This window comes from Xenopus laevis, chromosome 8L (assembly GCF_017654675.1).
Source record: "Xenopus laevis strain J_2021 chromosome 8L, Xenopus_laevis_v10.1, whole genome shotgun sequence".
Lineage (NCBI taxonomy): Eukaryota > Metazoa > Chordata > Amphibia > Anura > Pipidae > Xenopus > Xenopus laevis.
In genome coordinates, this window is record NC_054385.1 from 12,472,425 (window position 1) to 12,492,046 (window position 19,622).

The 19,622-nt window shown below is 45.2% G+C and overlaps 1 protein-coding gene across 2 annotated transcripts in view; it reads right to left on the reverse strand.

Moving 5' to 3' along the window:
• Positions 1–19,622, reverse strand: part of irak1.L (interleukin 1 receptor associated kinase 1 L homeolog) — a 42,638-nt gene that overhangs the window by 17,008 nt on the left and 6,008 nt on the right. The window contains exons 2-7 of one of the 2 annotated variants that reach the window (XM_018241077.2): positions 12,859–13,047; positions 11,287–11,451; positions 10,730–10,863; positions 9,231–9,410; positions 7,366–7,430; positions 365–479 (exon numbers count right to left, since the gene is read on the reverse strand). In XM_018241077.2, coding sequence (XP_018096566.2) covers positions 365–479; positions 7,366–7,430; positions 9,231–9,410; positions 10,730–10,863; positions 11,287–11,451; positions 12,859–13,047 — 848 coding nt within the window. The remainder of the gene's footprint in view (positions 1–364; positions 480–7,365; positions 7,431–9,230; positions 9,411–10,729; positions 10,864–11,286; positions 11,452–12,858; positions 13,048–19,622) is intronic. The other variant, XM_041573206.1, reaches the window with a different exon arrangement.

The following is a 19,622-nucleotide window of genomic DNA, read 5'->3' on the forward strand; positions in this document are numbered from 1 at the left end:
TGCGATTTTCATTCTAGCCGGCAGGAAGGCAGGTGAGGCAGTTCGGTGAGATTAATCACCCTGAAGAAGAGCAGATTTGTCGCTGGTCGACTAATCTCCCTGAATCTGCCCGTATGTCTCTGCCCTTACTATGGGGTCCCTGTCACACTTTCTACTTCTCAGGATAATATCCATTTTTACACTGCTCATATAACAAATTTGGAACAAAAGCACCATCTTCTTTTCAGTTTGTAGACCTGCATAAAATCAGAGCCACACCACAAGACTTTCTTCACATAAACATGACTAGCTTGTGTCATTTCACACTCTATTAAATGTTACCAGTATTCATTGCCGTATGCCTTTCCTATTCCCTTGTCAGTACCTGAGGGTGCAGTTGGTCTTCCAAGGAGCCACTAGGTAGATAAAGATAAATAAGGCAATATTCTTCCCCCTGGATGCAGTACCCCGCCAGGTCGATTATGTTTGGGTGCCGTAAGCTAGAAAAAAATGGAGAATGAAAATAGTGAATGAAATGCAATGCTATGGGTATGCACACGCCTATATCAGATCCATGTCAGCTCCAAACTGTTCTTCCAGTGCCATAGCACCACTGCATGGAGAGCTCTATATAAGCCAGACCCCTGCACCTCACTAACTGCTAAAATGCTCTCTGGTTCAGGATAAACAAATCACACACATATACTCAAAACAAACGGCAGAATGTTTGATAACTATTGCTGCAGTGCCCAAGCGTTGGCTAGTATTTGACATTAGTGTTCTACTAGAATGTTACAACAAGAAACCCTACCATGAGTATAAATGCTATGATCCCTTTGCCCAATATGGCCACCATGCATTAGGCCAAATCAGGTTGATCGGTTTGTTCCCCTTGGCCAACAACTGGATACTGTAGGCCTATGGAGGCGAGTCCATTGAGGATTGCATCAGCTCCATCATCAATCCTAGTGGGATTGCTTAAAAAGGTATCTGAGCCAGCTGACACTTCTCTGCTCATTAACATAATTTTCTAATGAGAGCAAAATTGCTTTTTTGACTAAATTCACCAAAATCCTGACAAAAAAATGTGAAGAATCACAACATGCAGGGAAGAGCGGAGAAGAGCGGACTACTACTCTAGTGTATCATTGGTAAATGTAGTCAGATCAATCAAGAGAGAGATAATACATTTAGATATATGAATTGAGAAAACAGGATTTTTGTACTCACCGTTAAATCTGTTTCTCTGTAGTCGAAAGGGGGACACAGGGACCGATGGGGTTAAGCTCCATCCTCCAGGAGGCAGGACACTTGAAGTAATTAAAGTGGGCGTGCCAGGTTAGGCTTAACCCCACACACTGTACTCAGACTTCAGTTTGTTCCAAAGCTGCTACTAGAATTACTAAACTTATAACAGGCAGAACTAGTAAACCAAGGAACCTATTCAGAAAACCAAATATGGTCTGTAGCTCGTTACTGGGCGGGAAGCCCTGTGTCCCCCTTTCGACTACAGAGAAACAGATTTAACGGTGAGTACAAAAATCCTGTTTTCTCTGTCGTCTTTAGGGGGACACAGGGACCGATGGGGACTTATCAAAGCAGTCCCAAACAGCAGGGTGGGTGCGAGCATAGACCGAAACTGCAGAATTACTTAATAACTGCTTGCAACACCTTACGCCCGAGAGAAGCCTCGGCCGAGGAAAAGGTGTCAACTTTGTAAAACTTGGTAAATGTGTTAACGGATGACCAGGTAGCCGCCTTGCAGATCTGCTCCAAGGAAGCAGAGTTACGCCAAGCCCAAGAGGCACCTACCGATCTAGTGGAATGAGCCCGGATACCTTCAGGCGGTGCTCTTCCCTTTGTAGTATATGCTTGCTTGATAGTTTCTCTAATCCAACGAGCAAGAGAAGTCTTAGAAGCCGCCTGTCCTCTTCGAGGTCCAGAGGGAATCACAAACAATGACCTTGAAGTTCTGAAGGCTTTTGACCGTTCAATGTACCAGCGAAGAGCTCTGACTACGTCAAGGCTGTGGATCCTGCGTTCCTTATCGTTCTTAGGTTTCGGACAGAGGGAAGGAACGATAATCTCCTGATTCAGATGGAACTCCGAAACAACCTTCGGCAGGAAATGTGGAAGTGTGCGTAGAACAGCCTTGTCTTTGTGAAAGATGAGATATGGAGAGTCGCAAGACAGAGCGCTAAGTTCAGATACTCGTCTAGTAGAGGATATTGCCATCAGAAAGACCACTTTCCACGTCATCCATGCATCGGAAATTGAACCCAGGGGTTCAAAGGGAGGATCAAGTAAGGCTTCCAGCACCAGATTGAGATCCCATCCAGCTGTAGGCGGTCGGAATGGGGGTGCCACGTGAGCGACTCCCTGTAGAAAGGTGCGAATCGTCTCCTCAGTAGCTAGGCGCTTTTGAAATAGGATAGAAAGGGCAGAAACTTGCACCTTGAGGGAGCTGAGTTTAAGCCCTAATTGGAGGCCCCGCTGAAGAAAGGACAAGATTCGAGGGATACAGGGCTCCATGAACGAAAATTCTGACTCATTGCACCACTCGAGGTAGGAGTGCCAAACTCTATGGTACGACTTGGAAGACGATGGTTTTCGAGCTTTGAGCATAGTAGCAATAACCTCTTCCGTCAATCCCTGATTTCGCCAGATGGATGCTTCAACAGCCAGCCCGTCAAAGCAAACAGACCGGGATTGTGATGAGCTATGGGCCCTTGCTGCAGAAGGTCTGGCCTGCCGTCCAGCCGGACCGGTGGAGCCACGGACAGTTCTTGAAGATCGGAGAACCAGGTTCTTCGCGGCCAGAAGGGAGCTACTACGATTACTGTGGCTCTGGACTGCTTGAGCTTCTTGAGCACCCGAGGGAGCATTGGAAGTGGAGGGAAGACATAAGCCAGCTTGAACTGCCAGTGTTGTGTCATGGCATCTACCCCTGCCGCTAGAGGGTCTCGGTATCGTGCAAAGAAGGTTGAGACTTTTCGATTTCGCCTCGACGCCATGAGATCTATGCTTGGTCTTCCCCAGATTGACACTAGTTGATCGAAAGCCTCCGGGTGAAGCTCCCACTCCCCGGGATCGAGTTGATTTCGACTGAGGAAGTCCGCCTTTGTATTGGCCACGCCTGGTATGTGAATGGCTGATAGTCTGACAGAGTTCTGCTCTGCCCACTGCAGAATCTCTCTGGCTTCTGCCAGAGCTTTTTGGCTCCGAGTCCCTCCCTGTCTGTTGATGTAGGCCACCGTGGTGACGTTGTCGCTTTGGATGCGGACTGACTGTAGCCGTAGGAGGTGGCTCCACTGACTGAGTGCCAACTTCACTGCCCTGAGTTCCAGAATGTTGATAGGAAGTCTGGACTCCGCGGGAGACCAGCGGCCCTGCGCAGAGTGGTTCTCCCAAGTTGCTCCCCAGCCCTGAAGGCTGGCATCCGTGGCCATCACCCTCCAATCTGGCGTCGCCCAAGATTGTCCTACTGCTAGGTTCTCGGGGGACAGCCACCACCGTAGAGCTTCTTTCGTCGCCGGAGATAACCGGACAGGTTGGTTCAACGATCCCCCCTTCCAGGTGGCAAGAATGCTGGACTGAAGAGGACGAAGATGTATCTGTGCGAAGGGGACAGCCTCGATGGCTGATACCATCGATCCGAGGACTTGCATTGCTCTGTGTACTGTGGATACCGGGCTGTCTATCAGAGACTGTACCTGACCCCTGATTCTGTTCTGTTTGACCAGAGGTAGACTCACGGTCTGCGTGAGGGTGTTGAATTCCAGCCCGAGAAAGGTCATGTGATGGCTCGGAGTCATATTGGATTTGGACCAATTGATGGTCCAGCCGAAGCTCTGGAGAAGTGAAATCGCCCTTTGGAGATCCACCCTGGCCTTCTCTACTGACCGGGCTTTGATAAGTAGGTCGTCGAGATAAGGTGTCACCGAAATCCCTTGCAGTCTCAGGGTGGCTGCCGACACTGCCATTAGTTTGGTGAAGACCCGCGGGGCCGAGGACAGGCCAAACGGTAGTGCCACAAATTGGTAATGTCTGTTTTGAAATGCAAAGCGGAGGTAGCGATGATGAGGAGGCCAAATGGGAACATGGAGGTAAGCATCCCTTATGTCCAGGGACATCATTAGTTGACCCTGTTCCATGCCCCGAATTACTGATCTCAAAGTCTCCATTTTGAAGCGCACAGAACGGATGTACTTGTTCAGTCGCTTGAGGTCGAGAACAGGTCTGACCGTGCCGTCCTTCTTTGGGACTGTAAAAAGGTTGGAGTAGAACCCAGAGAATCTCTCCGGCTGAGGTACTGGTGTGATAACCCCCGATCTCTCCATCTTGTCTATGCACTCCAGAAAAGGTCTTTGTTTTAAGGGATTGGAGGGTACCCTGGACATAATGAATCTCCTGGGAGGCTGTGCCGCCAGGTCGAGATGGTAGCCCCCAGAGACGATCTCCTTGACCCAGGCATCTGAAGAGTGACGGATCCATTCCTCCCGGAATCGTAGTAATTTTCCGCCGATCTGTTCCAACGATTCCGGAGGGATTGCCCCGTCATGCCGACGTGGGCTTATCAGCTGATGGTTTGTTGTGAGGTCGATTACTCTTCCACGGGGGGCGGTTCTTGTCGTTGGTTTTGGAGCGAAAGTGGGATCTTTGTGGCGGACTACCCCGCCGCGCGAACCGGCCACTCTGGCCACGAAAAAATTTTCCCCGTCTGTTGGCTGATGATGCTCTACTTCTGGCTTGTGGAAGGAAGGTGCTCTTACCACCTGTCGCTTGTGAGATAATCTTCTCGAGTTCCTCGCCAAATAATCGTTGGCCCTTGTACGGAAGAGAAGTTAAGGACTTCTTGGAACTAATGTCCGCTGACCAATTCTTCAGCCAAAGCGTTCTGCGTGCTGCTATTGACAGAGCCGAAGTACGTGAAGTAAGCTGTGAGGCATCCAAGGAAGTATCACAAAGATAGCTTGATGCTTCCGCAATTGCTTGTGCAGAGGACAGAAGATCAGTTCGGGGAACACCACCCTGAATGTCCTTGACGAGTGACTCGGACCAAGCCTGAATGGCTCTTGAGACCCATGCTAAAGCCAAACAGGGCCGCAGTGTAGATCCTGCTGAGGAATATATTGCCCTTAAAAAACCTTCTAGTCTTTTGTCAGATGGATCCTTGAATGCCGCTGCGTCAGTGACTGGCAGCGTGGTAGATTTAGAAAGTCTTGACACTGGTGCGTCGACCACCGGGGGGTTAGACCACTTATCAATAAGCTCTTTAGAGAAGGGATAGGACTTTGTGAATTTCTTAGTAGCTTGAAACTTCCTTTCAGGAGCGTCCCACTCCTCTTGAATGATGCCTAGTAACTGATCATGTTCAGGAAAACAGACTGTAGATTTATGCTGTCTTTTGAAAAGAGATTTTGTCTCCCCTGTTTTAGACTTCGGTGAAATGTTAAGTACATCGAGTACCCCTTTAATAATGCCCTCAACATCATGAAGGCTATCCTTTTCCCTTGCCTCATCTTGTTCTTCTTGCTCATCATCAGAAGAAGCAATAGATGCCGGTATTTCTCCCTCTTGACTGGGAAGAACCCTGTTCAATAGAGGAATCCTCAGAAAAATTGTGAGTAACAGAATCCGCTTTTTCGTCATCAGGACGTTTGCGTTTACCACCGGATTTGTGGTGAAATTTAGCCAGCGCCTTTCCTAGATTATCAGCAATGGCTGGCAATCCCTGAAGAGAAGCCAGTGACTGTGACAACTGTACTGCCCATAATGGAGGGAGTGGGTCTGTTGCTGGCCCATGAGATAATTCCTGAGAAGTGCCTTGCACTGTATCTTCAGCTTGTGTTTCTGGTAGAGCCCCAGAGACCATAGCTGCCCCCTGCCCCATGGTGCAAGTTCTGCAAAGCGACTCACCCTGTGCCCCCTGAAATTTTTGTTGACACTTAGCACACACAAAAAAATTCACCTGTGCTGTGGGGACTCGTCCCCCCGCCCTGCTGAATAGCCCCCCTGGCCTACCTTCTGCCATCCTATGTAGAGGGTGTGGGGTAGCCAACCTGTGCCGTCGCCAGACAAGAGCTGTGCTGTGTAGCGCTGCTGAGCCGCGGGAAAAGACCCAAAATGGCCGCTGGAACGCACATGCGTTCCACTCGGCGCGCGCGTGTAACAGCCCGCCGAGGAAAACCCAAAATGGCCGCTGGAACGCATCATGCGTTCCACTCGGCGCGTGCTGTAATACAGCCCGCCGAAGAAGCAGACAGCCGCCATTTGAGCAGCGCTGGAACGCTAGACGTTCCCTCGCTGGGTTCCTCCTATCTTCCTCCACCCACACTACTAAGGGAGAGTAAGGTATGGCTAGTCAGTGAGGCGACGGACGGGCGGGCGGGTGAGCGGGGGGGGGGGTGTTGGGGGTGAAGGGGGTCACCGGAGACAAAGTCATGCAGAATCAGCAGACATAGTGAACATACATTATATAACATATATGTAGTCACTTACCCCCCCCTCACACCGGCCAGACCCTCTGCGCTAGAATTAGAACAGGCATACGTCTGGGTGGTCTGTATAGCCCACAGGCTAGAGTTATGACCCCGGTGGATGTCCTCGCGTAGGGGGCTAACCATATAAGTACAGGTAATCCTGCCTTAGGTGTCACCCCTGGTGTCAGTCACAGACTGACCGTAGATTTCTCTCAGAGATAGAGATGTCCATCCTCCAGGTAGCAGGACACTTAAAAAACTGAAGTCTGAGTACAGTGTGTGGGGTTAAGCCTAACCTGGCACGCCCACTTTAATTACTTCAAGTGTCCTGCCTCCTGGAGGATGGAGCTTAACCCCATCGGTCCCTGTGTCCCCCTAAAGACGACAGAGAAAATTATTTATAAATGCAATTGCTACTGGAAACAGATCCAGCTGTCCCTTTCTATTCTCTGCACTGCCTGTCCTGACTACAGACAGACAACGGTAAGCTCTTCTTCAGCCAGGACTCCAGTTCCTTCTATTGCTTGTTATCTGGGAATGGAAGGAAAATCACAGAACCTACAGGAACTAATATTTTAGTTGGAGCAGAATTGTCAATTTTAACATTGATTCAATGGTATGTGTAGTCAGAACAAGCAGAGAGGGAACAGCACTGGACAAATACTGCTTTCATTGCAGCACACAGAAGGCAACATTCACGTAGTCCTGAATTTACCATCCCTATCTGCCATATGGGTCAGTTAACATCTCTATAAAGATCAGGTACAAGTCTGCTTCATTTAAAGGCTCATCGTGATTGGTGCAAATTATTTCCAGAACACAGAATGCATTCTGATGTGAGTGATAGTGTCTGCTGCTTCCCCTCTGAACAGTTAATTCATCTGGTTACGTCTGGTGCTCTTACCAAGTCAGTTTCTCTATCTCCGTAAGGAAGCTCTTCTTCATCGTACTCCACTCCAGCTCCGAGTCCTGCAAACATAAGTAACAGCAAGACATTTAATACCAATTACAGTGCTTTAAATGGTAGTTTCCATTTAAGATAAAGTTAAGTGTGTTTTACAATGCTCTATTCTTATCAACTTTTCAATTGGTCTTCATTTTTTGTTTTTAATAGTTAGTGTCATCTTCTCAAGCCTCTTTTTAGCTTTTAATAGGGGATCATTGCCCCTGGCAGAAAAACAAAACAATTGCTCCGTGAGGCTTAGATTACATTTTTACTACTTTTACTATTTTAACTTTATCTTCACCGTTTATCTTCCACTCAATCAATCACTTGTCAATCAATTAATCAACCATTGCCTGGTTGCTAGGGTAAAATGGATATCAGAAACCAGAAATCTACAGTTTTGCTGAACAAAAAGCTTTCAACCCATTAAAAAATGAAGACCAAATGCAAATTGTCTCAGCTAGTTGCAGTCTTTTTCATACTAAAAGTTAATTTAAAGGAGAAGCAAACCCAAAAGTTAAAAAAAAACCCTACCCCCCTTCCCTACATAGACCCCCTCCCTCCTCCCCCCAGCCTAAGTGTTACCCCGGGCAAATGCCCCTAACTCTTTATTTACCCCTCAGTGCATATTCTGTCCACAGTTCACGGGTGCCATCTTCAGCCGTTTCTGAAGAGAAGAAGATGGCACCCTTGAACTCTGCTGGACAGAATCTGCACGGAGGGGGGTAAGTAAAAACTTAGGGCATTTGCCCGGGGTAACACTTAAGCTGGGGGGAGAAGGGAGGGGGCAGGCCCAGACTGGCAATCTGTGGGTTCTGTAAAATACCAGAGGGGCTGCAGTACGATGTCATAAAAAGTCACTATTTAGTGGGCTGGTTGAGGACTGTTTGGGCCTCTGGGCAGGGCCTATTTTGACTCCCAGTCCAGACCTGGGAGGGAGGTCTATGTAGGGAAGGGTTTTTTTAACTTTTGGGTTTGCTTCTCCTTTAAAGGTGAACCACCCTTTAATGCTAGTAAGCCCTCCCAAGGCTGGAGCGGTGTCAACATACCTTTGTATGCACAACCACTACACAGTGGCCAGGAACGTAACTACAGAAGAAACAGACCCAGTAGTTGCAGGGGGGGGGGGCAAGAGTGTAAAAGCAATATATCTTGGTAGAATTGGTCAACCTAGCAATGGTTTGGGGCTCTAAATTGAATTTGCTGTGGGACCAAGTACATCTAGTTATTCCACAGACAGTGTCATCCCTTATGAAATAAGAGTAATACAAGTAGTGTGTGCTTCAACCACCTTTCAAAAACCCTTTGCGGGCAGGGTGCAACGCAGTCTGAAAGCCCTTGCCAGGGGTAAAACATACACTAGAAAGAATATCGCTGTAGCACCTCTTTGTTGCAAAAGTGGAAAGTTGTGTTTATTTGGTCAAAAAAAACAGGCAAAGTTTCGGGCTAAATCTTGCCCTTTCTCAAGCTTGAGAAAGTGTGAGATTTAGCCCGAAACGTTGCCTGTTTTTTCTGACCAAATAAACACAACTTTTTGCAACAAAGGGATGCTGCAGCGATATTCTTTCTACCCCTTATGAAATAAGGGCAGCATTGCCAAAACAATACTAATGTGGACCATGTATCTCTGGCCAAAACCCCAGGTCATGTTGAGACCCTCTCACTGTTGTGTGGGTACATAGAATCCTGTTAAAATAGTTTTATACAGAAGAAAAAGTTTATTTTAACTGTAAATTCTTCATTTCTACGAGCTAATATTAAACCTGTAGGTTATATGATAGAAACGAGAGAGACCCAGTAGCCAAAGCACAGAGGAACCACACCTGCTTCAGCCGCTTGACTGCGTACTCAGTGTTCCGCATGGTTGCTTTATACACACAGCCGAATCCACCCTCCCCGATCAGAAGAGACTGGGAGAAATTTTTGGTTCCCTCGACTAGCTCTTGGAAATTCCATTCGAAATGCCTGGGCAGCTCAGTTACACTGCTGGGAAGAAAGGATTCCTGAATAAAGGATAAAAGAAGAAGAAAAAAAAAGGTATTAAGTCTGAGGAATTTCACTGGGATAGGGGGGGTTTCACAAAGGAGAATTATACATAGAGCTGGTACAATGATTTATTGTTCACCTTTCAAACACTCAGAAATAAAAATGTATTACTCTTACGGGCTTGGGGGACACAGGAACCACGAGGGTTAAGCTCCTCTCTCCAGGAGGCAGGCCACCGATACCTTAAAAAGCATGACTCCTCCTTCTCCCTTTATATCCCTCCTGCTTAACTCCCCCAATTCAGTTTTTATAGTGTCCTGCATCCAAGGAGGTAGGATGACCTCTAGGAGGCCCCACGAATAGGAATCTTCAGTCAGCGACTAGCGTTAACACCGGGGGGTGAGACGAGCCTCAGGGCTACTCTTGTGCTCCATAGTTAACCCCCGCTGCTGGATACCCCTGCTGAGGTCTGTACGACTTAATTAAAGCTGACCACCCAACATGTCCTGTCCCACAAACACTGTGGGGACTGATGATTGGCCATGCAGAGAGGGGGAGCTGTACAGAACGCATTTTAGGACATCATCAGGAGAACACACTTGCTCCTGCATGCGCTCATATAAAGAAGAAGTATTAAGACTGGTCTCTGATTCTACTCTCTTATCCAAAGAAACTGCAGTCATACCTCCGTGCTGCCCACATTTGCTGTTGCAATCTCCCCCCTCATGGCTCATTCCTCAGCCCTTCCTCCTCGGTCCTCAGACCTCCCTCCTCAGCCCTCATTACAAAAGCCCTCCGACCTCAGTCCTCCCTCCTCAGCTCTCAGCGCTTCCTCCTCAGCTCTCAGCCTGGCTTACAAGCTGAGGTCTGAGCATGGAGGGCTGAGTCGGAGGGCTTTTGTAATGAGGGCTGAGGAGGGAGTGCTGAGGACCGAGGAGGGAGGGCTGAGGATTGAGCCACGATGGAGGAGATTGCAACAGCAAATGTGGGCAGCACGAAGGCGTGCCTGCAGTTTCTTCGGATAAGTGAGTAGAATAAGAGACAAGTCTGCATACTTCTTCTTTACGAGAGCACATGCAGGAGCGTGTGTTCTCCTGATTATGTCCTAAAATGCATTCCGTAGATCTGTACACAACACTGTGACCCCTTCGGGACAAGTAGGCTGCGGTACGGCTGTTGTGCCGCATGCAACCCCCCCCCAGATGGCCCCTTCCATGCAGCCCAACAGCAGGAAACCCCATGTGCCTCAATAATTGCTTACAGCCTATGTGCTTTAATGCTGGGGAATTTGCTAAGAATCACACACTGTTCCACATACAATGTGGACACATTGTACCTCCACTGAAGAATGGGTTAGGCTGTCAGGATAATCACTGCTGCCCCCTGTGCTGGAGGTGTGAGATGAGCAGATGCTGCTGTAAATGAGTTTGTTTGGAGGGGGTCCAGGAAGAGGCAATTGGTGAGGTAGATCTAGGGCAGCAAAAGAAAGACAAGTTCTTACATACTGTAAGGAAAAGACTTTGTATTCAAAAGAAAAGCTACAAAATAGGAATGCAACAAATCCAGGATTCCATCCAGGATTCGGACATGATTAGGCCTTTTTCAGCAAGATTCAGCCAAATCCAAGTGCCTGGCCAAACCAAATCCAAAAAATCATGTGACTTTTCATCAAACAAACAAAGAAGCCAAAAAATTTTTTGCCGCTTGCAATTCTCTTTCTCCCTCATTTCTTTAATTTACATACGCAAATTAGGTTTTGGATTCGGTTCGGTATTTGGCCGAATCCTAAAATAGTGAATTCGGTGCATCCCTACTACAAAAAGAGAGACACAGGACACAAACAAGAGCACACAGCTCAATTACAACTCCATAAAATCAACACTGTTCATTAACCTGAGGGCTTAGTAGCCTCTGTCTGCGCAAGGCTCTCAGTTATCGGCTGGGGCTTCTGGAAATGGGGTGCGCTTTCAGGGCCTGGATATGTATATGGAGGAGGAAGAGGTAAAGGTTTTGCCAGAGAGAAGCTCTGTGTGCTCTTTGACATGTAGCTGGATCTCCCTGTAAAAAAGACAAGAAAATAAAAAAAGTTTATTAGATGACATAGTTGGGGTAACAAGCAGTACTCCCACAGTCCTCTACTCAGCCCAAATTGTTACTCTGAGTGGCTAGGGACATTAATAAACATTATACCAGGTTGGTGGTAAAGAGACATGCAAATGAATCCTTTTCTGTCTCTTAAGTCAACTTTGCAACTTTATAGCATTGTCATTCTGTAGTGTCTGTTTAAGGGAATAATAAAGGGAAAACATACTGCATCATACAAGTATGCACAGGTGAGACCATAAAGATTTGATGGCTTATGCAGATATAGGTGTAATGTCCTGTAACCCATAGTAACCAGACAGCAGTTATCATTTTTGTCTATGGTTTTGGCTGCAGGTCTGTTTCCATTTGATTCTCTATTCCCAATGGACCGGCTAAAGAGGTCAAATTTTATATAGTGAATATTGTACCTTCTAAAATATATAGTAAATAAAGTATCCCCTTTTGTTAAATATTATATGGATAAGGATATAATATTATAAGGATATAATTTACAGAGGAGTTCAATGACCATTTAAAAACAGGAGACCAAAGGCCGATCTCCGAGGTGACTTCTAATATCCTCATATTAGGAGCTACTTATTTATTATAATACACACGTTTCAGTGAGTCACGTGACAGAAATGACATCACCAAATCCGATTATAACCGATGACATCACTAAGCACTGCTTATAAGGATATAATATACAGGATATTCACGGCTCTTGTGTATTAGATAGTGAAAAAAATACCCACTCAAGTAAAGTAGTTTTAAACAGCTCGTGGAACTAGAGGTGATTTCTAATATCCTCATATTGGGGGTACTTTATTTATTATAATACATAAGTTTCAGGGAGTCATGTGACAAAGATGACATCGCTAAGCTCTGATTATAACCAATGACATCACTAAGCACTGTTAAAGTACCCCTCTTGTAAATTATAAGGATATTAGAAGTTACCGAGGAGTTTCATGACCATAAAAAAACACGAGGCCGGAGGCCGAAGGCCGAATGGAACTCCGAGGTAACTACTAATATCCTCATATTTTGCACAGGAAGTACATTATTTATTATTATACACACGATTCAGTGATGGCATCAGTACTCACATTTTACAGGAGTTAACAAGTTATTTTATACAGGTCAAAGTGACTTCCATTTTACAACAGAGGGTGCCAGTTAGTTCCAGTCATGTGACTCACATTACATCACTAAGCAAAGGTTATAACTGATGACATCACTAAGCACTGGTTATAACTGATGACATCACTCAGCACCATTTATAACGATATAATTTACAGGATATTCTTGGCTCTTGTATGTTATATAATGATCACAGTGCTGTGTATATAAGTATGTAAAATACACATATATACATACTGAATGAGGACTCACAGGATTCGATGACATCAAGGGCCCGTAATAAGTTTAACGATCTCAGGATAGATAGTAGTTCCCCGACCACTGCATTCCTATTACTCCATGTCCACATGACTGCCTCGGTGCGAGTGTGTGATACCTGCTGCTCCAGGAGCCGGAGTTCAGTCGTGTCTTCAATTATCATAGAAGCTGCAGTGGAGTGAAGAAAGGTAAATAAAATAATGGAGGGAGACAAAAGTCTAATATTTACACAGTCTATAACGTAAAGGCAAACTTGAGCTTCCCCTCTGTCATGGTGCTTTTGTCTGTTCAAAGTTGTAGTTCTAAAATATGTATTCTAATGCTTCCTATTAGTGATGTGCGGGCCAGCGGGTTCGGGCCGACCTCACGGGTGGCGGGCACGGGTTGAGCTCTTCTCCTGCTCTCCCCACCCGCCACCATCAAATGCCGGCTTCTGATTTCCGGGTTTGTCTTTTATAGATGCTGCGCCTGCTCACCCTGCCCCTTTTATGATGTCATCGGCAGGGCGGGTTGGCATGGGTCTATAAAAAAGCAACCTGGAAGCACGGATGCGGGCTAAGGGAGAGCAGGTAAGGGTCGGGGAAATCCCGACCCACACATCACTACTTCCTATCCCTGCCAATGCTTGCCCAGCCCTACTGCCCAAAGATTGGGGGATCTACCAGTAGACCTTTAGCTGGTGATCAGTAGATTTCTACACACTGTCAACAAACAGATTGTCTAAATCACCCTCCTGTTTCATGATTTTCTTTCAGATATTTATTATGTTACGGTTACATAAGAAATAGTTGTTTATTAAATATAGCAATATACATTGTCTCACATATCAATATTTAAGTAGTAATATCGATGGAACAGAATGCTTTTATGGATGTAGACCATAATAGGACAACGTCACTAAAAGTAGACCTCGCAGTAGTAAAGCATGGGCACTCCTGTTCAGGCCTGGACTGGCAATCTGTGGGTTCTGGCAAATGCCAGAGGGGCTGCTATCAGGTGCCATAGAAAGTCAGTATTTAGTGGGCTGGTGGGGGCTGTTTGGGCCATTGTGTGGGATGATTGGGCCTCTGTATACCTGAAATGCCAGGGCCTATTTTACTTCTCAGTCTGGACCTGCTCCTGTTCTATGGCATCTTACAGCAGCCCCTCGGACATTTGCCAGAATCCACCAGCCCAGTTCAGCCCTGAACCTTACCAACCCCTGCTTCCCCCCCCCCCAACCCCAGGAGCTACAATTATTAGTCCATTGGTCCCCTGGGCCCCTTAGCAGAGGGCCCTGCCAAAACGCCACAAGCCATTATCCACCTAAAAAATAAATGTCTGACAGTTCCACATGGACCTTCACTATTGTGCATATTTTCCTGCATATTTGGATTTCTTTATAATAATCTACCAGGATAATACAAAACAACATCATGGGACTGCACAGCCAGGCCATGGGACTTTAGCAACCAAAGCAAGTGTGACAATGAATGCCCACCCACTACCCCAGGGCACAGGGGTTGAGACAAGAGGTAAGATGGCAGCACTTACTAGAATTGAACACAAGGTTAATATGTTTTTCAGCAAAGAAGAGGCTTGAGATCAGAGGTGATAACAAATTGCCCCACTTCCCCAAGGATTTACCCCTTTCCTTGTCCTTTACCCCCCCCATCTCCAAAATAGCAACATTTCTGCATCCTAAAACTTTCTCAGAAGTTTCAATTCTTTTACGAAACAATTACATAAACACCCTGTTTTAATGTGAAACTGTAATTACACAATCGCCGTTGGCAGCGTCCAAAAAATGAGTCACAGGTACAAATGACAACATGGGACCATCACCATTAGTAATGTGGAACTTGTGAGAATATTGAAAGTAAAACAGTCAAAGATAAGGATTCTGCAGTCTAGCTGTGCCTGTCTAGTTCCACTCTGGAGAAACCTGTAATTTCCCTTTCCCAAATGATATCCAAGGAATTCCGATGAACGCTTGAACCCCCTTTGATGATCACATGTCCTTAAACATAGACACCCCTCACGTTAACACTTTATAATACTGGCATGTAAACCATATCTCTTGAAACCAGTTATCCAGAAAGTTCCTTAATATGAAAGTCCAATTTAAAAGGATTATTTGCCTTTAACTTCATTTTTAGTATTTAAAAGAAATGGAAGATTTTTATCATTTTTAAAAATAATAATCTCCCTTTAAATTATGTCTCTTTTTTTCAGCTTACAGTTTAAAATGCTGGCTGGCAGGAGTCATTGACCCTGGCAACTAAGAACTGGTTTCCCTGTGAGGCTTCGTTTTTTATTGTTACATTATGGTTACATTCTGTTATTTATCCTTGATTCTACATTTTTTGGGTGCCAGTTTATTCAATGTGGATGCAAATTTCCCATCACATTCTTGGAAAATAAGACTAGAAGTGAAATAAGTTATTGGGCAGCTTGTTCAAAATAACACAGTGTCATCACTGGAATGCAGAATATGGACATGTATCCAAGGTTTTGGATTCAATTTATCTCTATTTTTGCTTCATAAGAGGAACTCCTCAGTGACATCTAATATCCTTATCGTTTACAGTGGGGGTACATTATCCCTTTCCCTTATAATATAATATATGAGTGATACTCAGAATTCCCTGTATAACTCAGCCTGCAGCCTTGAGCCTTTATATGGTCACAGAACCCCTCAGTGACTTCTAATATCCTTATCATTTACAGTAGGGGTACATTATCCCTTATAATACATGAGTGATACTCAGAGTTCCATGTATAACTCAGCCTGCAGCCTTGTGCCTTTATATGGTCACAGAACCCCTCAGTGACTTCTAATATCCTTATCATTTACAGTAGGGTGTACATTATCCCATACAGTGTCGGGCTGGCCCACCAGGATACCAGGAAAACTCCCGGTGGGCCAAGGTGTCAGTGGGCCCTACTGCTTCTAAACATTTGGCATATTTCATGGTCATTACCAATTTCTATGACAACAAAGAGGATAATTAGATGGATTAATGATTATAATATGAGGAAGAACAATAGTACTGAGAGTGGGCCCCTGGTCTAAGGTCTTTGGGTGGGCCCCTGGTGTCCCAGTCCGACATACTGATCCCTTATAATACATGAGTGATACTCAGAGTTCCATGTATAACTCAGCCTGCAGCCTTGTGCCTTTATATGGTCACAGAACCCCTCAGTGACTTCTAATATAATTACAATTTACAGTAGGGGGTAGGTTATCCCTTTTAATACATGAGTGATACTCATAGTTCCCTGTATAACACAGCCTTTGCCTTTATATGGTCACCTAGCCCCCTCTGTGACTTCTAATATCCATATAATTTAGGGCAGAGACACACGCTCAGATTCAGGGAGATAAGTTGCCCAGTGACGAATCTCCTCTTCTTCGGGGCGACTAATCTCCTGAAATGCCTCCTGCCGGTTCGAATGTAAATTGCCGGCAGGATGGCAATCGGAGCAATTTGTTTTCCGAAGTCGCCTCACAAAGAAACTTCAGTCAGCTTCGGAAAATGAAGCGCTCCGAGTGCCATCCCACCGGTGATTTAGATTATAGCCGGCGGGAGGCAATTTATCACCAGCCGACTAAATCTCCCCGAATCTGAGAGTGTGTCTCTTCCCTTACAGTAGGGGGACATTATCCTTTATAATATATGATTCTTACCTCTATAAATCTGCTTATGAGAACTTTGAACTCCTCAGTGACTAGGAATAGCTTTATATTTCACAGCAGGGGGGTGACTATTACTCATCTAACATTCCATTTCAGAAGGAATTCCTAGAAGTTCTGACACAAATAATGTCCTTGTATATACAGTATAGCCAAGCTGCACATGTAATAAAGCTGCCATACAGAAACTCCAAAATGATTAAAAAACAAACAAAAAAGCTTTCTGGTTCTGTTGAGCCTGCATCCATGAAAATTGTGGAATATTTCCCACTCACCCATTGCCTCAATTCACAAGGAAAGGAGTTACCTGAAGTGAGGTTTAGCCTGTAAAACCCACAGTTAAAGAGAATACACACCTTGTCCCTCTTTCTGTCTGTGTATTTAGATAAAAAGGGACTATCCCATTTAATAGCAGTGGGCGGAGGAGAGATAAACATCTACATAATGGAGACATGTGCTGGGATTCCCCGACTGGCAGTTGCACAGGTACTCTCTATGCAGATGAACCAGGAAATTCCTCATTTAGAATTATTCTCACAGTTTTGTCTTTATTCACAGGGCAGTTGTAGGGGTGGAAGCAGGGGGAGGCTCTCCTGGGCTCTGCATGTAGCTGAGCAGCTTATGTTTGTAGGAAAAATGTGGGAAATTCCGATAAGTCTTTACGTTGGGGAAAAAGCATAGCTGCGTCTGTACAATGGTCATTTGAGTGAAGAAGAACCAAAAACAACAGCCTCTGAGAAGTGACCTTGTGTCTGTTGCCACTTTAATTTTCTCTAGTTTTTGAACTACAATTCTCGGCATCCATTAACAGCCATGGAATCGCAACATGCCATGTGCCAAACTGTATGGCTCCTGTGTACCCTTAAAATGTCCCAATTGCTCTTTGCCCCCTGTTTCTAAAGTATACATTTCCATATACCTGCTTTTGTAGGGCTACAAGTCAAAGTGACGTATGTTGAGTGCCGTGTACCATAAGCATAGACAGGTAGCACCAGGCACGCTACAGGAATGCTGAATCACATACACAAACTTTTTCAGGTGCTTTCCTTTCAAAAATTTCTAATAAATCAGCTGATCTCTTCTGAAAGAAAGAAAAAATTCTCCAGGGTGCAAAGAAAAATTAGCCCGGGGAATTAGCGTAGGGGGTTTTACATTTATCCCCAAACAGCTTACAGGGTCTGTGCGTTTCCGTTAGAGAGGGATGGGATAAGAACAAGTGCCCTGGTTCAACACAATCATTTGACATACCTCCTTACATATGGAAATACAATTTTTTTAAAACTTTTAGGCCACACCGACAACTTAGTGACGAAGTCCAGTTATGCACATGATCAAACAGAAAGGTTAGAGGCCTATTTGGCAAGTGGGAAAACTGTAAATACATGGAGGCTGGTAAGAAACCTTAGAACAAAGTTGATCAGATGAGTCAATTGCCCTTTTAGAGTCAGGAAATCATCTTTTCCCACATTGGAAAAAAAATCATATTGCTAGAGCCATTAACAGATAAAGAAAATATGTAATACCTTCCACCCAAAAGTATGAGTAGCACTTGTTCACGATCCAGTGGTAAAGACGTGGGTGGGTGGGGGATTTTTTTCCCGTCAGATGTTACGTGTACAAACTCCAGTCATTCACGATTGAAGAAGAACTTAATTATTATGTTGGGGGTTTTCAAGTAACAGCTGTAAGGATTTGCCTCTTGCAAGTGAAAGGAAAGAATCACTGGGCCTCAAACACACACACAGAGTCTCAGAGAAGCAAATGTATCCCATCCAATAAATATATATTTATAATGTTGCCTCTGGATAAACAATTATGGCGTCCACAGAGATAATGTCTGTCAGTATGGCTGATCATGGCTGAACCCCCAATCATCACTGGATTACTGTCTGTCTGGACCAGCCCTCTCTATTAAATGTGGGAAGTCATCAATCAACTTTGAGTTGCCACTGGCCATTAGCACCTCTCTCAATCCTTGATGGGCGCTCAATGAGTGGATAGGTTCAGTTAGGCAATATAATATCCAACTGCTCATTCCCAGGACTGTTTGGCTATAAAACATGATCATGTAGATCAAACATAACACTTCTTGTGCCAACTTCCTCCTGTAGAAGCCGCTTCCTCAATCCTACCAGTCCATGTGGGCAATTCAAGGAACAATGCCAACTAGAATATCATTCAGTGAAAGTTCTAAATAAAGAGACAGCAGACATGGCCAAACAAAGTGATAATTACCCATTTCAGAGACAAAGTGGGCAAAAGTGCAGGATATGATCGGTTGCCCAATAAATGGATCATAATTGGGGCCTAACAAGAGTGGTTGGGCAAGGACTTCATCAGCGAATTGATGCAGTCTCCAATTGGATTTTGAAACCTGCCCAATAGATATGCAGACCATTTGAAGCCCCATATTGATCAACTCAGCTGTCAGGAGGCCCTCATGTAATGGCCAATAAGCTGCGGATTGGCCGAGTTGGCAGTTTATACCAGCCTCTACATGCCCACCTTGACTGAATTCAAAACAGATATCTAACCGGCAGCTAGCACCATAGTTTAGTAATAGCAAACAGGCTGCGGTTAGAACACTCCCACCTGGTGAAGGAACTTATAATAGATAAGAGATGTCACAACTGTGAAGTAAGTTATCAGATGATATTGGCAGTTGCAGATCATCACATATAGTACTGCAGCCAGAACAACAAGGTAGGCAGTGTTCTCGGGATGCACTACATCTAGGAATCGGTTCGGGGATCTGCCTTTTTCAGCAGGATTCAGAAGAATCCAAGTGCCTGGTCGAAACGAATCTGAAAAATCACGTTACTTTTCGTCACACAAACAAGGAAGTCAAAAATTTTCTCTTCCCCCCAACCCCTAATTTACATATGCAAATTAGGGTTTAACTACAGACGAATCCTAAAACAGTGGATTCGGCACACCCCTAGTTCTGCCCAGGAGGTTTTAGCTGGGCACATCACTGGAGCATGTGTATATTTGTGTGTGGGTGGGCGGTTTGGGCAGGGGCACAACTGGGTAAGGGTGGATGTCCTTGCCTTGGGTTCCAGTAGCT